This window comes from Plecotus auritus (genome assembly GCF_963455305.1).
Source record: "Plecotus auritus genome assembly, chromosome: 2".
In the NCBI taxonomy this organism is placed as follows: Eukaryota; Metazoa; Chordata; class Mammalia; order Chiroptera; family Vespertilionidae; genus Plecotus; species Plecotus auritus.
In genome coordinates this window covers 159,080,549-159,100,162 of record NC_137771.1, presented here as the reverse complement: position 1 = coordinate 159,100,162, position 19,614 = coordinate 159,080,549, and the positions used below count along the sequence as shown (strand labels likewise).

General features: G+C 42.4%; 1 protein-coding gene across 1 annotated transcript in view; it reads right to left on the bottom strand.

Annotated features, from left to right (window-relative positions):
• The window catches only part of CD96 (CD96 molecule), a gene marked incomplete at both ends in the record, with an annotated part of 94,985 nt that overhangs the window by 24,304 nt on the left and 51,067 nt on the right, over window positions 1-19,614 (bottom strand). The window contains one exon of the mRNA XM_080655218.1: window positions 15,247-15,339. Coding sequence (XP_080511344.1) covers window positions 15,247-15,339 — 93 coding nt within the window. The remainder of the gene's footprint in view (window positions 1-15,246; window positions 15,340-19,614) is intronic.

Below are 19,614 nucleotides of genomic sequence, written 5' to 3'. Positions count from 1 at the left end.
ATTTTAAAAAATGAGAGGAAGGGAGAGGGCAAGAGAGATAGAAACATCAATGGTAAGGGAGAATCATCAATTTGCTGTCCCCTGCATACTCCCTACTGGGGATCGAGCTGTAACCAAGGCATGTACTAAGACTGGCAATCAAACCATGACTTCCTGGTTCAGGGGTCGATGCTCAACTACTGTGTCACAACAGCCGGGCAAGGCCCCTTGGCCTCATATGAGCTGACCTCTAACAGTATCCACATTGCTACCTCTTATGACTCACTGCAAACATTCTTTCATTTATTCGACCAGCATTTGGGAGACTCTATCTTCCAAGCATTGTGCTTTGCACGGGGTGGGCGATCATTTCCCCTGGAGTTTAAGTTCATGTAGGATATGGACATCAACCAGAAAATCAATCCAAATATGAGAACACATGAAAGAGGGAGGGCTGATTCAGAGTTCCAGAAATGCTTCCCTGAAAAGTAGCGGGAGAATTGGGGCAGGAGAGGGGGATGGTGGTAGTTTTCAGGCCACAGCAAGTCCAAGGCCCTGAGGGCAGTCTCACATGTATGGTTTAGTAATAGCAATGTGTGTACCTGTCCATTCCTGGTGGGCCTTAGCAAATCTTCAAGGACTGCTTGTTCTGTGTGGTATTGTGGTGTATAACATGTCTCCATTCACACCCATGGCCTCAGTAGGACAGTGATCTAACTAGGGTACACTGGTGGTAGCAACACTGTTTATTCCTCAGTGTTTTATTGTTTTTAAATGAAATCCCTTCTTAAAGCCTGACCAGGAGCCTCTGTAACTATAAGAGGACATATCTATCTCCTGACACCAACTAGAGAATTAAAAAATATATATATTTGTATTACTCCTCGCCAAGTCTTTAAAGGACTCATTGATTAAGATGAAAATCAATAATCATGGAAGATGGAGAACATAGACAAGATTTTAAAAAGTGCAACTGAAGATGAGTTTCAGAAGCAAAATCTGAAGATATAATAGAAGAAAATAGTGATGAGATGAAGACTTAACAATTAATATAAATTTAAAATGTTAACCAATTTATAAAAAGAAAGTAAACATAGTAACATTCTCATATAAACAAGAACTCAAAAAATACTTTTTTTGAAAAAAGTTACCTAATTAAAAGGTGACATCTCTAATATTTTTAACAATAAAGATAAGTTAAAAAAATAAATCTTTAAAGGACCCACAAAAACAAACAAACAAACAAATATTGCAATCAAAATAAAACCTTCAGGGATGGAAGGATCATAAAGAGACTAGCAGTAAATACTGAAATAGGTAAAAATAAATTCATATTGGTCACATATTTTAGTATCAAAGTTAAGTTTATTCTTCACAACACAGCAAAGTTTCTTCAACATTTAATAGTTGGTTCTATATTATAACTTAGTATGCATACAAGTAATGTGTCAAACCCAGTGGAAGAGAGTTGTTTGCTTTGCTTGCTGGTTTCTTAGTTATTCTCCAGTTTGAATGTTTAGTGTTATTAAATCTTATTAGTAAATCTTATTACATTATAATAAGTTGTTTTCAGGAGAGTGGTTTAGAAGAAAACCCTTTGTACAAATACCTTGTTTATATTATTTCATAAACTACCATGAAGTTAGGTAAGAGGGCTTAAAACTTTACTATTTCCATTTCTACTCTTAAAAAAATTTCTCACTAAAATTAAAAATTACCCCTTAATATTATCATTAGTAATTCAATTAGGTCAAAAGACATCTCTAGTCAGTTCTGAGTAGAAGAGAGAAAACAGAAACATATCCTATAAGAGCTAATTTTACTTGGGTCCTCATGACATCATGAAGCAGAACCAAATAAATCTCTTAACCCAGACTACAGCCATCTTTCCAGTAACCTTTCCTTTTACTGCTAGAGGAGGAAAGACAGAAAAATACATGGTGGATAACTGGAGGAAATCCTATATAATAAAAGCCTAATACACAAATTGTCCCCTTGACCAGGAGTTCTGCTGGGAGTTCGACCACTTGCTATGATGTGTGCTGACCACTAGGGGGCAGCGTGGAACATGGCAGGCACTGACGAAGCTGCGCTGGCAGCAGATAACAGTGAGGTGCTGCAGGCCCTGATGGGCCCCCATGAGAGTGGGACAGGGGCGGGATAGTGGAGCAGGTGAGTGGGCGGTGCCAGGACAAGGCGAGTGCAAGCCACTGGTCACCGGGCAGGGGCCCATCATCCTGCCGATCTGATCACCTCACTGCTGCCGGGCTCCCAGGCACTGAGGGAGCCGGGCAGGGGCCTGATGCCCCATCAATATGATTGCAGGGCGACCAGCAGTGGTGGCAGGGGGTGGGGCCACCACCTGGCTCCCTCAGCACCTGTGAGCCAGGTGGCAGTGGGACAATTAGTGGGGCGATCAGGCCCTGCAGGTGGTGACTAGCAGCAGTGGCAGGGGGCGGGGGCGGTGGCAGCTGGAGGCAGTGGGGGATGGGGCTGCTGCCTGTCTGTCAGGTACTGAGGGAGAAAGGGCAAATAACAATATTAAAATATTTTTCTAATTATTTTCCTTTCAATGTGCATGAATCCGTGCACTGGGCCACTAGTATGGAAATATTTTCCAAACAATTTAAATTTAAGGATCATTTATTATGGACCTACTATGTGCCAAATGAAAGAAACAGGTGAGCAGGTGTGATGTAAGGTAGTGGAGGATAAAGAATAAATTGGTAATAAAAAATAAAAGAAATATTGACTTGGTCATTGTTTCAAGTAAAAAATACAAGTAAAGGTCTTGATTTATTTAAGATGAATTTTGTTTGCTAGGCTCTTCTTTTGATCTTGGCATGCCTTTTCATGTGGGTCTTTGCTTTATAGTTGCTCTTTATGCATTTTCACACTCGAATCTCACAATAACCATATGAACTAGATAATATTATTGTTGTCTTTGAAGATAAGTAAGCAGTATTAGTGAGGCACAATGACTTGCCCAGGTTCAGAGCCAGTAGGTGGCAGAGACAAGAATTGAACACAAGCCTGTCTGACACCAAAGCCAGCAGTTGGCCATCCCCTGAGGAGTCCTTAGTGCTACCGCCACTGCGCTCACCAGCCGTGAGCACGGCTTCTGGCTGAGCGGCGCTCGCCCTGTGGGAGCACACTGACCACCAGGGGGCAGCTCCTGCATTGAGCGTCAGCCCCCTGGTGGTCAGTGTGCATTATAGTGACCGGTTGTTCTGCTGTTCAGTCAATTTGCACATTACCCTTTTATTATATAGGATTATTGTATAGGATAGTTATACTGTACTAGTATTAGATCTCTAGATTTATTAATCCTACACAACTACAACTTTGTACCCTTTAGTCATCATCTCCCCATTTCCCCCACCTTCCTGCCCCTAGTAACTACCATTGTATTCGACTTCCATGCATTTGAGTTTTTAGATTCCACATGTGAGTGAGATCATGCACTTTTTTCTTTCTTTCTGTGTCTGGCTTATTTCATTTAGCATAATGTGTTCCAGACTCATCAATGTTGTTGCAAGTGACAGAATCTCCTTTTGTAAGGATGAATAATATTATTATACAATTTCTTTATCCATGTATCCATCAATGGAAACAGATTTTACTCATATCGTGGCTATTGTGAATAATGACGCAATGAACACCAGAACATCTATATCTCTTAGAGGTGACTGATCTAATTTCCCTTAAGTATATAAGAGAAAATGCTGGGTCATTATAGTTTTATTTTTAGTTTTCTTAAAAACCTCAAAAACTATTTTCCATTATGTTTTTCATACTGTTTTCCAAGGTGGCTGTACCAATTTACCTTCCCACCAACAGTATACTAGGATGCCCTTGTATCCACATCCTCACCAACAACTTGTTGTATTTTATTGTTTTGAAGGTAGCCATTGTAACAGGTGTGAGGTGATATCTCATTACGATTTTGATTTACATTTCCCTGATTAGTGATGTTGAACACCTTTCCTTACACCTGTTGGCTATTTATATGCTTTCTTTTAAAAATGTCTATTCATGTCCCTTGCCTACATTTTAACAAGTTGTTTCTTATTTTGCTGTAGAACTCCACGAGTTCCTCATATCTTTTGGATATTAATCCATTATCAGGTATATGACCTGCAAACATTTTCTCCCAATCCATAGGTTGCCTTATATAAAGTTGATTGTTTTCTTTGCTGTGCAGTTTTTTCTTTCGTTTGATATAGTATACTTTTTAAAATATATCTATTTTTATTGATTTCAGAAAGGAAGGGAGAGGGAGAAAGAAATAGTAACATCAATGATGAGAAGATCATTGATGGGTTGCCTTCTGCATACCCCCCAACCTGGTCATGTGCCCTGACTGGGAATGGAACCTTGACCTTCTGCTTCATAGGCCAGCCCTCAACCACTGAGCCACACCTGCCCAGCAGCACAGTATACTTTCTTGTTTTTCCTTTTGTTGCCTGAGGTTTTGGTGCCATATTTATAGAGTTTTGCGTAGGCCAATATCAAGGAGAATTTTCCCTATACTTTCTTCTAGGAGTTGTACCGTTTCAGGACTTATGTTTAAGTCCTTAATGTATTTGGATTGTTTGTGTGTGTGTGTGTATGGTGTAAGATAAGGGTGCAATTTCATTCTTTTGCATGTCAATATCCAGTTTTCCAAGAACCATTTATTGAAGAGACTATCATTTCCTGTTGTGTACTCTTAGCACCCATGTTGAAAAGTAGTTGACCATATATGCTATGGCCTCTCTATTTGTTCTATTCTATTGGTCTATGTGTCTGTTTTTTTAAAATATGTTTTTATTGATATTTTTAGATAGAGAGGACGGGAGAGATATAGAGATATAAAAACATTGATGAGAGAGAAACATCAATTGGCTGCCTCCTGCACACCCCTTCCTGGGGATAGAGCCACAATCTGGGCATGTGCCCTGAATAGGAATTGAACCAGTGACCTCTTGGTTCATGGGTTGATGCTCAATCACTGAACCATACTGGCTGGCCATCTATGTATCTGTTTTTATGCCAGCATCACCCTGTATTCATTACTATGACTTGGTAGGTTGGTGGTACAGTGAGGAATTAGGAAGCATGATGCCTCCTCAGAGCTCCTGGCCTGTGTGCTCTGGAGGATGGGACTAAGGGGACCAATGCCTGACTCAGGTTGAAAAGGCTGTGTTGGGAGCCAATGCTTGGCTAGCAGTGCTAAATGGGCATAGAGAAGAGAGATAAGACCATACTGAGGGAAAGGAGCACTTTTCCTAAATAGGAGACCAAGGTACCTATTTTCCCAGATAAAAACTGAAGGTCATGCAAATAATTCTCACCCTGGAAGAATAGCTAAGAGGAACAAAGAAGCCCCCAAATGAGGTAGGCTTCCAGAAACTCAAGGGCTGCAAGAAGGGAAGAAGCAGAAAATGGAGGAGAGATATGACCTGCATCAAAGGGACAGCAGCCACAGGCCAGTCACAGATTTCTGAGAAATATGGAAAGTGCCCCATGAGTTCAAGATGACCATTTTTATTCTCCCCATCCAGAAGGCACCTAAATCAGATTATAGACAACATGACAAAGAAGGTCTTCCCCTACCTACCTCTCCCCCTTTTTCTCTACCTTATGATCCCCCAAAGTGGGTTCAAGCCAATAGCTAGGAGTGAAGGAGAGGAAGAAGCCAGGAAATCACAAAGACATCTCCTGCATCTCTCCTCCATCTCCACTGACATAAAGCAAGCACCCTCTTGTCCCAGGCTTCCACAGCTGACAGACCCAGGCTTGGGAAGGGAGGAGGGAGAGAAGTTCTGGACTGAATTAACCTTTGCAAGTTTTGACATTATATTTGACAAGACTTTTTAATTATTGATAGGAGTCTGGTCTTGTGACTGAAAGGGACCAGACAACATTTATTATGTAAAAATCACCAAAAAAAAAAAAAATGCAAAGGAGTTGGCCTGAAATGTCTTTTCGAGTTCAGGAAGAAATTATTCAGTAGAACTAATTTGGTCAGGGAATGATGGAAAAAAGAAAATTAGTTTTTGCTAACCTAGCCAGACCAGCTTATTTATTAACTAACTGCAAAGGTAGAAGTTATTTATAAATTCAGGCCATTACTGCTTGAGTGATCTGATTAGTTAAACTCAATTACCCAGGACTTCACATTATTCCTATGTAAAATTGAACCTGAAAATGTAACTTATTTTCTCAAATAGTAATATTTTCACTTCGCCTTCCACTCCATCAACATACCATCTATTGGCAAGTCACCTAATCTCCTCAACAAATGCATAATTGTACTCTATCAATTACAACACCTACATCAATTACTTCACCTGCAACACAAAAAGCCTTTAAACCTATACCACCATTAACCAGAGAATTGCACTTAAAAGAGTAGACTAACAACTACATCTAAACACATCTGGGTCAGCCTCATCAACCCCTGATATCAGGATGAGGTGGATATTGACCTACAGGCTAGCATAAAGCAGATGTATAGCATGAGATCCTAATCTCTGCACAAGACCCTGTCTACACATTGGAGGCAGAACATTTAGGGAAACATGCTTCTGAATGACTAATGACAATGTCTGTTGCTGGAATATTGGTCTAGAAAAGGTTTGCAGGACTCTTAAAAAAAATATAGTGACCTGGTGCATGGATTCGTGCACATTGAAAGGAAATTAATTAGAAGGTGGCCAGTGGGGCGGGACTGGGCCAGATGGGCCAGACACGCCCTAGAGCCAACCTCCCCAGGTCCCTTCCTGGCGTCTGTGGACTAAGTGGAGTCCCTCTGGCAGGTGGGGTCCCTCAGCCTGGCCCACAGGGATCGGGCTGAAACCAGCTCTCTGACATCCCCTGAGGGGTCCAGGAGTGTGAGAGGGCACTCTGAAAAGTTGCAGTTGTACAGGGTGTGGAACACAAATGCAAGTGTGCAGTAAACCAGATTCAGGGCCGACAGTGCCCCAGCAACAACATAACCCACGGCCGAATGTGGAATTGTGTGGCCCCATGGGGAATTGGGCTCCCTCCTCTCTGGTTTTTGGGTGCGTCACCCAAGAACTACTGCTGCCAAGTGACCGCAGCTTGGCAGCTCCTGCATTGAGCACCTGCCCCCTGGTGGTCAGTGTGTGTCATAGTAACCAGTGAACACAGTATTAGACTTTTATATCTATAACTAGAGGCCTGGTGTATGAAATTTTTGCACTGGGGAGCGTGTCCCTCAGCCCAGCCTGCACCCTCTCCAATCTGGTACCCCTCAGGGGATATCCGACTGCTGAGTTAGGCCCGATCCCCTGTGGGGATGTCTAACCTGGCAGTTGGACATCCCTCTCACAATCTGGGACTGCTGGCTCCCAACCGCTTGCCTGCCTGCCTGCTGATTGCCCCTAATTGCTTCTGCCTTCCAGCCTGATCACCCCATAACCACTTTCCTGCCAGCCTGATCGACACCTAACTGCTCCCCTGCCAGCCCAATTGCCCCCAATTGCCCTCCCCAGCCAGCCAGGTCGCCCCCAACTGCCCTCCCTCTTATGCAGGCCTGGTCCCCCCTACAACTGCCCTCCCTTCCTGCAGGCCTGGTTGCCCCCAACTGCCCTCCCCTGCTGGCCTGGTCGCCCCTAACTGCCCTCCCCTGCTGGCCATCTTGTGGTGGCCATCTTGTGACCACATGGGGGTGGCCATCTTGTGCGAGCGTGTGACAGTCATTTTGCATATTATCTCTTTATTATATAGGATAATAAAAGCATAATATGCTAATTAGACCAGACATCCTTCTGGACATCCTTCCAGATAACCTTTCAGACAAAGCGGCAGCTGCCATGATTGCCTCGGGACAAGGCAAGCCATTGCAGCTGCGAGGGCTGAGCCCCTTGCACGAATTTTGTGCATCAGGCCTCTAGTATATAGATATTTATTGATTTCAGAGAAGAAGGGAGAGGGAGAGAGAGATACTAGAAACATCAATGATGAGAAAAAATTATTAATCAGCTGCCTCCTGCATGTCCCACACTGGGGATTGTTCCTGCAATCTGGGCATGTGCCCTGACCGATAATCAAACTCCGACCTCCTGGTTTATAGGTCAGCGCTCAACCACTGAGCCACACTGGCTGGACTGCGTAATTCTCTTGATGGAAGATGAAAGCAGGACAGAGTGCATCACACATCATGTGATACATTTATGGACAACTACAAAATAAACTGGAAAAAAAAATAGGTAGTTCATAGCTTTTCCTCAGAGGCATCGTACTCTGAGTGGGGAAAACTAAATAAACAAATATCCAAAGTAAACCAGTCATCCAGAAGGCTACCCTTGACTTATGGTGACAAGTCTGGAAAAAAAAGAGAAATTCTTTAACAACCTGTAACATGTGCCCCGGTTGAAATGTGATGAGAAGGTTATAATAACAAGTATTTCTAGGAATTCAAAGGAGAGCATTGAAGTTTTGTATGGATTCTGTACATATCTCTGGGCAATAAGAATTACAATAATGTTGGGAAGAGCAGGGGTAACAAAAAGAGGAGGGTCTTCTTCTCTGACTTATTTCCAACTGAGGAAGTTAACCTCACTCCCAGAAAACACTGGTCCAGAGAAAGGAAAGATTAATAGAGGCACAGCTGTCATGTTGACCTTTTCATAGCAGCTCTACCAGCTTTACACTAGAAGGGATTTGTTTAGTGTCTAAATATATTTATTGAGCATCCACCATGTACTCGCAGAGACTATAGGATCAGTCTCTGAAGTCTGACTGTCTGAGTTCCATCCTGGTTTTTCCACTTTTGGAATGACTTTGGGTAATTCAATAACTTTGGGTTCCTCAGTATCTTTATCTGTAAAATGGGGATAATAGTAGTACCTATATTAATGTTGTTGGGAATATTAAATGAGGTAATACATTTACTGCTTAGAATAGTACCAGACCCATTAGAATCACTCAAATATTAACAAATACTGTTAATATTATTGCTTGGTACTATTAATACAATCATGTCAGTTGGTAGACACTTCCAGTAATTACTAAGAAAAGAATTGGAAGGCCTTTGTGTGATAGTCTTCTAAAAACCTTTTATCCCCCCATATTTAGGCAGACAACCCTGCTGAGCCTCCTGTTGCAGTACTCTCCATTTCTACATATGCCCATTCTAGTTCAGACCATCATCCCTTTAAATTGTTTAAAATCTACATCACTTGGTCTTCTTGCTCCCTGTTCTTGCTGCTACTGCTTACCACACACATAACTTTTGTTTTACTTACATTATTCACATACTCAAAAAGCCACAGTGGCTGTTTGGTGATGTTCAGATCACAGCCCAAGTCCATAGTTCATTAACTTAAGCTCACCCTCATCTAGTTCCACCTCAGCTGAGCACCCTTCCAGCCACCCCCACCCCAACAAGCACTGCCAGCCCGCATCGTGCTTGTCTTCTTACATCCTGCATTCACTTTATTTTATTTACCAAAACTATTGTCTGAATATCTGTCTCTCATCTTTCTTCCATTTGGGGCCATATCTCCTTCCAGACTTCCCTGTGTGGACTTCCCTGATTCCAGTCCCCTCACCCTCAGCACTCACTTATTTTTCTTACTTTCAGTGCCTAGCTACTTTTGACAGTAGCAGAAGCTATCAGCCAGCAATGGAGGCATCTAGACACTCCAAGGAAGGCATGACGTGACCAGGGAAGGTGTCAGAAGTTTCTGTCACAACACATCACCGGAATCTTCTCACTGCCTTACAGACTCTCTCTGGGAACCCCTCTTAGCTTTAGAACCCAGTATTTATGCATACAACTGATCTGGTCTGCTTCCCCTGTGATTTGTATTCGACTCACCTTATCCAACGGCACAGTTTCCAATTTAACTCTCCACCCCTTTCAGACATGCTTGCTCGTAAATTAGTAGTTTTGCTGCATCCCCTGGGCAGTTGTTTCTTTCAGTCTGTACCCTCAGTATCTGATCCCCCGCTTGCCAAGGATCAGGTGTGTTCACCTAGAGACCTGGCTGATGGTTACTCAAGGTGCCCAGGAGTAGAAATATCCACACTGTGGGGACCAGCTAAATTTTTACAGAGGGCTTAACATTAAAATCAGTATCATCAGGTTAAAGGATTCTGCACAAGTATAAAAATAGGAGGGTCTGTGGCCTGGTGGGCAGTGAAATGGAAGGCTAGGCAAGTAGGTCCTGCTAGCATAAGCTCGGTGAAACTGGGCCCTTCCTGTCTTGTCTATCACCATATCCCAGCACCTCATCGATGTCTGGCATGCTGCAGTCACTCAATGTTTAATTGTTGTTGAATAAATAATCTGTAGAAGGCACAGGGCGATCCTGGGGGCAGGAGAAACCCCCGGTTTATGCCAGTATTGTCCCACCCTGGATTTGTCAGCTGTCTCTGCTGCATTCAGGCTTGTTTCATCTCGCCCTTTAGCTTGTCAGCCTCATGTCTTTTCCTTTTCTGAGGACAGAAAATGCAGCCGGGACTCAGAAAACACCAATTAGTTCTGGCTGAATTGAATTGTATTTCCCTGGGTAGCTCTTGAAGTTTGTTATGAGTTACACAGTCTCCTCTAGTTAAAGAATATTCTTTTCATTTTTTGTCAACATTTGTTTAAAAAATATCCTTTCATTGAGGGGAAAAACACGAATTGGATGTTTGCAGCAAAATATGTAGCTTCATAATTATGATTGAACTATGTAGTTCATTACATCTTAGGATCTGAAATGAAACCATAGCCTTTTGAAGTTGGTTCCCAGGACATGTTCCATCTTGCTCGCTTCTTTTCTTAAAAGAACACAGGAGGGTGAATCCTACCAGCTTTTGGGGCAGCCAGTCCTCATTACCCTACAGCGTGCTAAGACAAAATTTGGGATTCCAGTTGTAATTCAGAGATTATTCTAAGAAAATAAATTGTATTTAGATATACTCAGCCATTGATTTAACATGTGTGTTTTTTTGTGTTGTTTTTTTTTTGGGGGGGGGGGGCGCGCATAAAAATCAGACTGAGAATTGTTCCAAACATAATCTATTGTTACTATCTTGACAGAGGTTGAAATTTTGTAAAGCAAAACAAACAAACAAAAGAACTACTCTTAAGCCAGAGCCTAATTTAAAACGGGGTTTCTCAGCCTCAGCACTGTTGACGTTTGGGACCAGATAATCTTTACTGTAGAGGTTGTCCTATCCTACAAAATGTACACTATTTAACAGCACCCATGGCCTCTACATATTAGATGCTAGTAACACCCTCCCCCCTTCCCATTGTGGTGATCAAAAATGTCCCCACACTACCAAATGTCCCCGAGGGGTTGGAGGACAAAATCATGCTGGTGAGAACCACTGATCTACAACAGTCCTGCCCTGGCTGGTGTGGCTCAGTTGGTTGAGCATCATCCCATGCACCGAAAGGTCACTGGTTCAATTCCTGGTCAGGGAACCTACAGATTTTGTATCATAAAAATGTGCACTTGAAACTTAAAAAGAAAAAAAAAATCTATATATATAAAAAGCCAGGGGCCTTCACAAACGAAACAACTGGATGGATGACCTAAAAGGCAGCATGAGGTGACCAGGCCAGCAGGGGGGTCAGTGAGGGATGACCAAACAACCGAACAGCAGGCTGTGTGGGGCGACCAGGCTGGCAGGGGGTTAGTGAGGGACGACTAAACGACTGAACAGCAGGTGGTGTGGGGTGACCAGGCTGGCAGGGGGGTCAGTGAGGGATGACCAAACAACCGAACAGCAGGCTGTGTGGGGCGACCAGGCTGGCAGGGGGGTCAGTGAGGGATGACCAAACAACCAAACAGCGGGCTGTGTGGAGTGACCAGGCTGGCGGGGGGGTTAGTGAGGGGCGACCGAACGACTGAGCCGCAGGCTGTGTGGGGCGATCAGGCTGGCAGGGGGGTCAGTGAGGGATGACCAAATGACCGAACAGCAGGATGTGTGGGGCGACCAGGCCAGCAGGGGGGATAGTGAGGGGCAACCAGGCTGCCGGGGGAGGGGAGTTAGGGGTGACCTGGCCATCAGCAGGGGGCAGTTAGGGGTGACCAGGCCAGCAGGAGGGGCAGTTGGGGCAACCAGGCCAGCGGGGTGGTGACATTTAGGGGTAACCAGGCCAGCAGGGGGTGCAGTTAGGGGTGATCAAGCTGGCAGGCAGAGGAGGTTAGGGGTGATCAGGCAGGCAGGCAGGTGAGTGGTTAGGAGACAGCAGTCCAGGATTGTGAGAGGGATGTCTGACTGCCGGTTTAGGCTCAATCCCCAGGATTGAGCCTAAACCGGCAGTCGGACATCCCCCAAGAGTACCCAATTGGAGAGGGTGCAGGCTGGGCTTAGGGGACCCTCCCCCCGTGCACGAATTTCATGCACCGGGCCTCTAGATAAATAAATAAAACAGTCCAACATGGAAGGATCTTATTTTAAGGAGATTTTTAAATCTTCAGAAATTTCCTAACTATATCACCATAGTGTGACAGTAGACCAGCATTTTTCTGTTTTCTAACAAATATATTTATTTGTGCTCTCCTTCCTTCTCTAATACTAGAGCTGTAGTAAACAGTAGACTCCTTAAGGGTAATACTGTCCTTTCCTTGATTTTCTTCACAGAAATAAGAATAGTGCTTGGTCTGATGGAAACATGTGACAGCACGCGTCAACCAACCCCATAGGAAACTCAGCTAGAAGATATTCATTTTTGCTCTCAATTGGAAGAATATAACTATCATGAGAGCATATTTTTCTCTCTCTCTTTTGTTCACTGTTGTATTTCCAGCACCTAGAAGAGCATCTGATGCACACCAAATGCTCAATCAATATGTAATAAAGGGATTATGTCATTTCTTTTCTAAAAATGTTTAATGGGGTCCCTGACCTATTTCCTAAAGGAGATTATTTGGAATCCTTAGGCTGAGGTTTAAGGCTCTCTTTATTCTGCATTTTCCAATATTCATCTGTGCTTCTCTGCTACACAATCCCACTCTGGGACCCAAGCTTAGCTCCAAACATTTTCTCAAATTCTCACAAACATTCTTGCTAATGAACAACTGCTCAGTTTGTTCTCAAGCTCTCAACCGAGTCAAATCAATACAACACACATTTCAAGAATCAGCTTATTTCATCTCTCTTAGATAACATCTGAGTCCATAAACTCATGGGGACCTTTCTTTGCTCAAAGCCTAAGACTTACTGGTCTGTACCTCATCTTGTGCATTTTAATTCTATAAGATGCAACACCTTTCACTCTATGATTTTGAGTTGACATTTCCATGTATGCATGTCATCTCTCTCCAAGTACACTGCAACTTTTTAGAAGGCAGGAACAAATTATCATGTTTTAAAATAATATAGAGTCTATTAATGATAGCTACATAATGAAGGTATGTTATTCTCATTAATTGTTTTATTCATTTATCTATTCAACTAGTATTTTTTACTGGCCTACTCTGTGCTAGACATGTGCTAGGATGTAAAACAAATATGCTTACTGTTTTCATGAAGTGTTTAGACCAGTTGGAGAAAACATGATATCTAATGTGGTGAGAACTAGATATACCATCAGAAGACTTTGGTATGAATACTAACTTGGCCACTTACTAGTCATGTGACCATTTATGCTCTTAGCATCTTAGTGTCCCCATCTGGAAAATAGGAATGATAACACTTTTTCTGTCTGCCTATGATAATATAGAAGATCACACCACATTGTATTTTATGTGAAAACATTTTCTAAGTGACTGAACATGGTGGTTTTAATTTGTTCACAAATTCTTTGATACAATCCCTTCAACAAGTGGACCCTAATTCTCCTCTCCTTCAAGATGAAGCCGCTGCAGCGGGGGCCAAGGCAGAAGTGGTTAGGGGCGATCAGGCAGACAGGAGAGTGGTTAGGGGTGATCAGGCAGGCAGGCAGAGTGGTTAGGGGTGATGAGGTAGGCAGGCGAGTGGTTAGGGGCAATCAGGCAGGCAGGCAGAGTGATTAGGTGCGATGAGGCAGGCAGGTGAGTGGTTAGGGCAATCAGGCAAGCAGGCAAAGTGGTTAGGGGTGATCAGGCAGGCAGGCAGGAGAGCAGTTAGGAGCCAGTGGTCCTGGATTGCGAGAGGGATCCCGGATTGCGAGAGGGATCCCGGATTGCAAGAGGGATCCTGGATTGCGAGAAGGTGCAGGCCACACTAAGGGACCTCCCCGCCTCCACCCCCATGCACAAATTTTGTGCACCGGGCCTCTAGTGTTTTATAAGTTGCTAAATTTTGGGGTGAAATATTTGTTATGAAGCAAAAGACAATCCACAGAGTACTGTACAGACTTAAGGTACTATTTTGAATATGCTATTATTTGTTAAATGAAGCATATCATAATCTATAATGGTTTATTTCTGAATGATGAATTAGAAGTGAAAGAAAAAGAAACTTTAAAAGGAAAATGACAAAACCTTAAGAACTAAAAAAAATCACATGAATGTAAACTTTCTAACTTGCAGGTGATGCTCACTCTATTTTCTGAGAGTTATCAACCTGTGACAGTGGCTGCAGGCTATCTGCCAAAGGCTACATGCTAAAGGAATTGTTCATCCCCAGTGACTGCTTTTATTTATTCCATTTTCAGTTCTCATTTTGAGCTAAAATTAATAGTTTTAATTAAATAAGAATGAAAACTTTACTTCTACTCTTCATAGAATATATATATTTTTGTATTAGAAATAGTCACCATAGTTCTTTGTTAAATACAAAGGACATGGACATAGAAATTTATAATTTGTTTTCCAACTTCTGAAAGTCAGTGTTATTTCTTTGCTGTAGAAACACTAACCCAGCCTGACCTCCATTATTAATAATGTCCCTGTGAGGCTGAATTCATAGTCCTCACTAGTCAACTTGGTCAAAATTAATTTGAACCAGGACAAATTTAAATTTAAAATTTTATCTACCTACCTCTGGTCCACAGAATCTCTGTTTACAACCAATTTCTTAAACATCCCACTTAGAAGGAGGAGGGCTGTCAATTTATTAACCTACTTAATAATATAATACAAAATTTAATTTCTCACTGAATATTTATTCACTTTGTTTTTTTCTAGGACTTTAAGTGAAGGACTTTGGAAGTTGTGCTAACTCTTGGAAACCTCAAGAATAGTACTTATATGTTTATCTGAAATATCATAGATTAGAAAAGCTCATGAATGACACAAATGTTCTGAAATTTTTTCCTTTATCAGTATGCTTCCTTAAAGGATTAATAAATAGGACATGGAAATTAAAACAGTGTGAAAATATTCTTACCTGTGGGAGATCTGTTGTTGGCTGGAGAAGGTTGGGTGCCAAGGGTAGATTCTGTAATACCAAGTGCAGGATCTGTCGGAGGGTTTACTGAGGCTGAAAGGACAAGCAGAAATTTATAATGAATAAAAGTACTATAATATAAAGATAAAGTATTGACTTAGTCTTCCCCACCCCAACTTTGTTTATTCATTTAACAAATCATTATTGAGGCCTTTTAACAGGCAAGGCAGTGGTACATAATGGCAAATAACAGAGTCCTGGGGCTGTCTCTAAAAAGCATACAGCCTAGATCAGTGGTCGGCAAACTGCGGCTCGGGAGCCACATGCGGCTCGCGAGCTGCGGTTTGCCGCTCTGTTGACTAATGAGTTTGCCGACCACTGGCCTAGATGATAGGTGGGGAGCCAGGCACTGTGTTGATGCTGTGAGAGTGGAAGTGAAGGGAGTCAGGGGGAGGCCCAGGAGGGGCACCCTGTGAAGGGAGTCAGGGGGAGGCCCAGGAGGGGGACCCTGTGAAGGGAGTCAGGGGGAGACACAGGAGGGGCACCCTGTGAAGGGAGTCAGGGGGAGGCACAGGAGGGGGACCCTGTGAAGGGAGTCAGGGGGAGGCCCAGGAGGGGCACCCTGTGAAGGGAGTCAGGGGGAGGCCCAGGAGGGGCACCCTGTGAAGGGATTCATGGGGAGGCACAGGAGGGGCACCCTGTGAAGGGAGTCAGGGGGAGGCCCAGGAGGGGCACCCTGTGAAGGGATTCATGGGGAGGCACAGCAGGGGCACCCTCCTGGGATTGGGAGGTCAAGGAAAGCTTTCTGGAGAAAGTGACATTTAACCAAGACCTAGTGAAACAAACACAGCAGCTAATATCTGAAATATTTAAAAAGTAACCACACAGTTTACAAATCCATAAACCCACAAAAATTGTTTTATCAGCAAGCATAGAAACAACAATACAACTACCAGACTGGATACAACACCAATGAACTTAAGATTGATGGTATGATTATGCTCTTTCTAAAATGCCTGTTTTTGTCATAAAATTTTTATTTGGCTATACTTTTCTCTGTGTGTGGGAGGGGGTTTAATGAAAGAGAGGCTGGAATATGTGATTTGACTTATTATGTATCCATGTCAATTCCTTAAAGCCTCCATTATTTTACTGTAAGATATTCCTATTAGCAATACAAAACAATTTACAAATGCCAAAAGGATCTACTAACTTTAGGAATATGTGGGTTAAATATGGGTAAGTGAACTTGAGGCTAGGGAACTTCTTGATTTTCTAGATAAAATGGCATTGGGTATAGTGTCACGTATCTGATGTCAATTATTTGGATATTTGATTACAAATTATACTGTGGGTTCTATTCCGTAATTTAATTTAAGGGAAAAGTATATATTTTTTAAATTATGTCACTTGAAGCCACAGCATATTGGGAGGAATTTCTTATTGTCATCTAGATGCATCTATGTTTTATTTTTATTGGTGGTAATGTTGTTACTGTTATTGGCTGTAGGTGGCACTAACAGCTGGCTCTGATTTGCTATCATACAAATGATTCCTTGTTATTAATCTCTGCGGAGGTGGGAGAGGGTAGTTATATGGAGAGTATATGAATAGGTTAGTAGAATGACCATCTTCTTCTCCACATGCCATCCCAAACAAGATGCACCTCTTAGCATGATGTGCACATTTGATCATGATTTGGTCCCCTATCGCATCCCCAACTTCATTTCCTGATGCTGCCTATCATCCTTTATATCTCTCTCAGATCACATTCTCCATCCAGCAGGTGATAGCTCAGCCCCGTTTCCTAAACACAATATGCTCTTGATGAGTGCTTGATCTTTGTGCATGCTGCTTCTAACACTTTCTCACCCAAACCTCCTGGGATGCACTTCCTCAAACTTAAATAAGCCTAAGGAGCTTTATGATGTGTTCAGAGTTTACCCGGCAAAGGCCTTATTACTTATGGGGCATGCCCTTCAAGAGAAGTAATTACTTTGTTCCTCACTTTGTATTTTTGTATTTTATGCAAGTGGATGATGATTCAGTGCCTACAAATTCCCTCTTAACATTGGAAGGAAGAAGACCAACTTTAAGTACAGAGCTGACTGCGGGTATATCATAAGCCTTATTTTCCAAAGGAATAACCTTAATCAGTTGGAGCACACCTGGAAATATGATGCGGAGGTGTTTTTCTCTGTGGATTGCTTAGAAAAGAGGTTGCCACACTGTGGCTCACATGTCAAGTCCCACTCATTGCCTGTGTTTGCAAACAGAGTTTATTGGAACACAGCCATGCCCATGTGTTTATGTATTATCCATATAAGAAAAATCTGTTGTCTCAGTGCTAAAGCAGAGAAATTCTGGGAATATTACAGAGCAGAAAAGAGACTTAGAGGAGAGCAGTTTTTGTTGCCGTTAATAAGAGTAACAATGTTGGTAGGCTGCAAGATAACAGTGTCTGAGGTGCTCCCTTCCCCACCTACCCAGTCTCCCAGGAACTCCTCCCACTCTGACAAAAGCGATGCAGAGCTTTCAACATGAAACTTGAGGCCAAAAATATCCTTCTGGTTTCAGATTGGCCTGCAAAGTTGAAACTCTGCCTCAGTCAAAACAAAACTCAGGGGTATAAAAATGAGCAGCTCAAACCTAATAGGGAAAAATTATTTTCTGAAACTCAAATGCAGAATTTAGCAAACACATGTCAGCCAGTTTTCAGACCATCATGTTGTCAGGGGTTGAGCTACTGGCCAAAAGCAACTCACTTTGTTTCCGAGGGTGTCCACTCTGCAGCAGGCCTGTCAGGGCCCTCAGGACCAGCAGTGGGTAGCAATGACCACGTGTCTGGCCCATAGAGCAGCTGGGTGAGTTTTAGGGTTTCCTTAGAGCTTGAATCAGCCCTTAGCTATTCCACCTAGAAGTGAACTCCAGAGCATGTTAGAACCATGCTTCTCAAAATGTGGTTCATGACTTCTCGTAGAAACTTAATGGAAATGCAGAATCGCAGGCTCACCCCTTTGATTTACTGAATCAGAGTCTGCATTTTAACAAGATCCTATGTGATCTGTATTTAAATTAAAGTCCTTTATTGTATGAGGGACATAACAGAAAGTATTGTCTGGCACATCCCACCTCAATATTCAATGGTTCTCTCGTCCCATTATTGACATATCCCGTTTTAATTCTCTCTTCACATCCCCAAAACACATGCACACTCACACACACTCACATGACTCATTAATCCTTAACTCTCTTTCTAATCTTGACCTTAACAGTTACAGTTGGAAATCCATTTAATAAAAAAATCTCAGTCAAGGCTGATGACAGCCAGGATATTATCTTTCCCCTGGGGTATTCACACTGAGCAAAACAAAACATACCCTCCACCTCAATAAAACAAAACACACTTTGTATATGCCAAGAAATGGACTCTGCATTGCTACCATAGTAGACATACCAATAGGCTAGGCCAGCAGGAGAGGATATTTTTAGAAAATTATTCTTTTTTTAAAATACACTGTTGAATTACAAGAGTCTACAGGCTCCGGTACTCAAATAACTGCTTGATGAGCTGCCAATCACCCCGACCCTGACCCCATTCCCTTTCTGAGTTTTCTAAAGTAAGAATCACTGAGCACTTGAACTGCCTGGGAGACTGCGGTAGGTGGGAAGAGAGCACCTTAGACCTTGTCATCTTGCAGCCTTCTAACATTGTTACTCTTCTCTGGGAATAAAAGGGAGCAAAAACTTGTCTCTTCTCACTAATCTCTTTTCTGTTCTGTAATGGTTCCAGAATTTCTCTGCTTTAGCACTCAGTGACAACAGATTTTTCTTCTGTATTTTCATCTTACTATCTGTCAACAATAATAGCTTGATACGGCAATGACTCTTGGACAAATCATGAGAAGTTAACTCCAGTGTTTATATGGCATCCAGTGGTACCACTACAGACAGAGAAAGCATGTTTGGAAGTGTTTAAGAACTATAACAAATAGAAAAATATGATAGAGTGATGACATTATTTTATGGAGTCTCAACTGCATCTTCTAAATCATTCACAAAGATGTATGTCAGATTGTGACCAGAATACTAGCTATAATTTGGGGAAACTGGAATCTTCAAGATTTATTGTCTTTCATATTTTATCACAAAGGATAAAAACTCATTATAAAATTTTAAAAATAACCATCTGCTCAGATCCTAAAATTATATTAGATCCAGGGCTCTCCTATAATATTGGAATTATCATGTGCTTTGGGTATCAGAATGAATGCTCTTCCTTATTACCTTGAAATATTCATTATTTTTGCCCTAGCCGGTTTGGCTCAGTGGATAGAGCATTGGCCTGTGGACCAAAGCGTCCTGGGT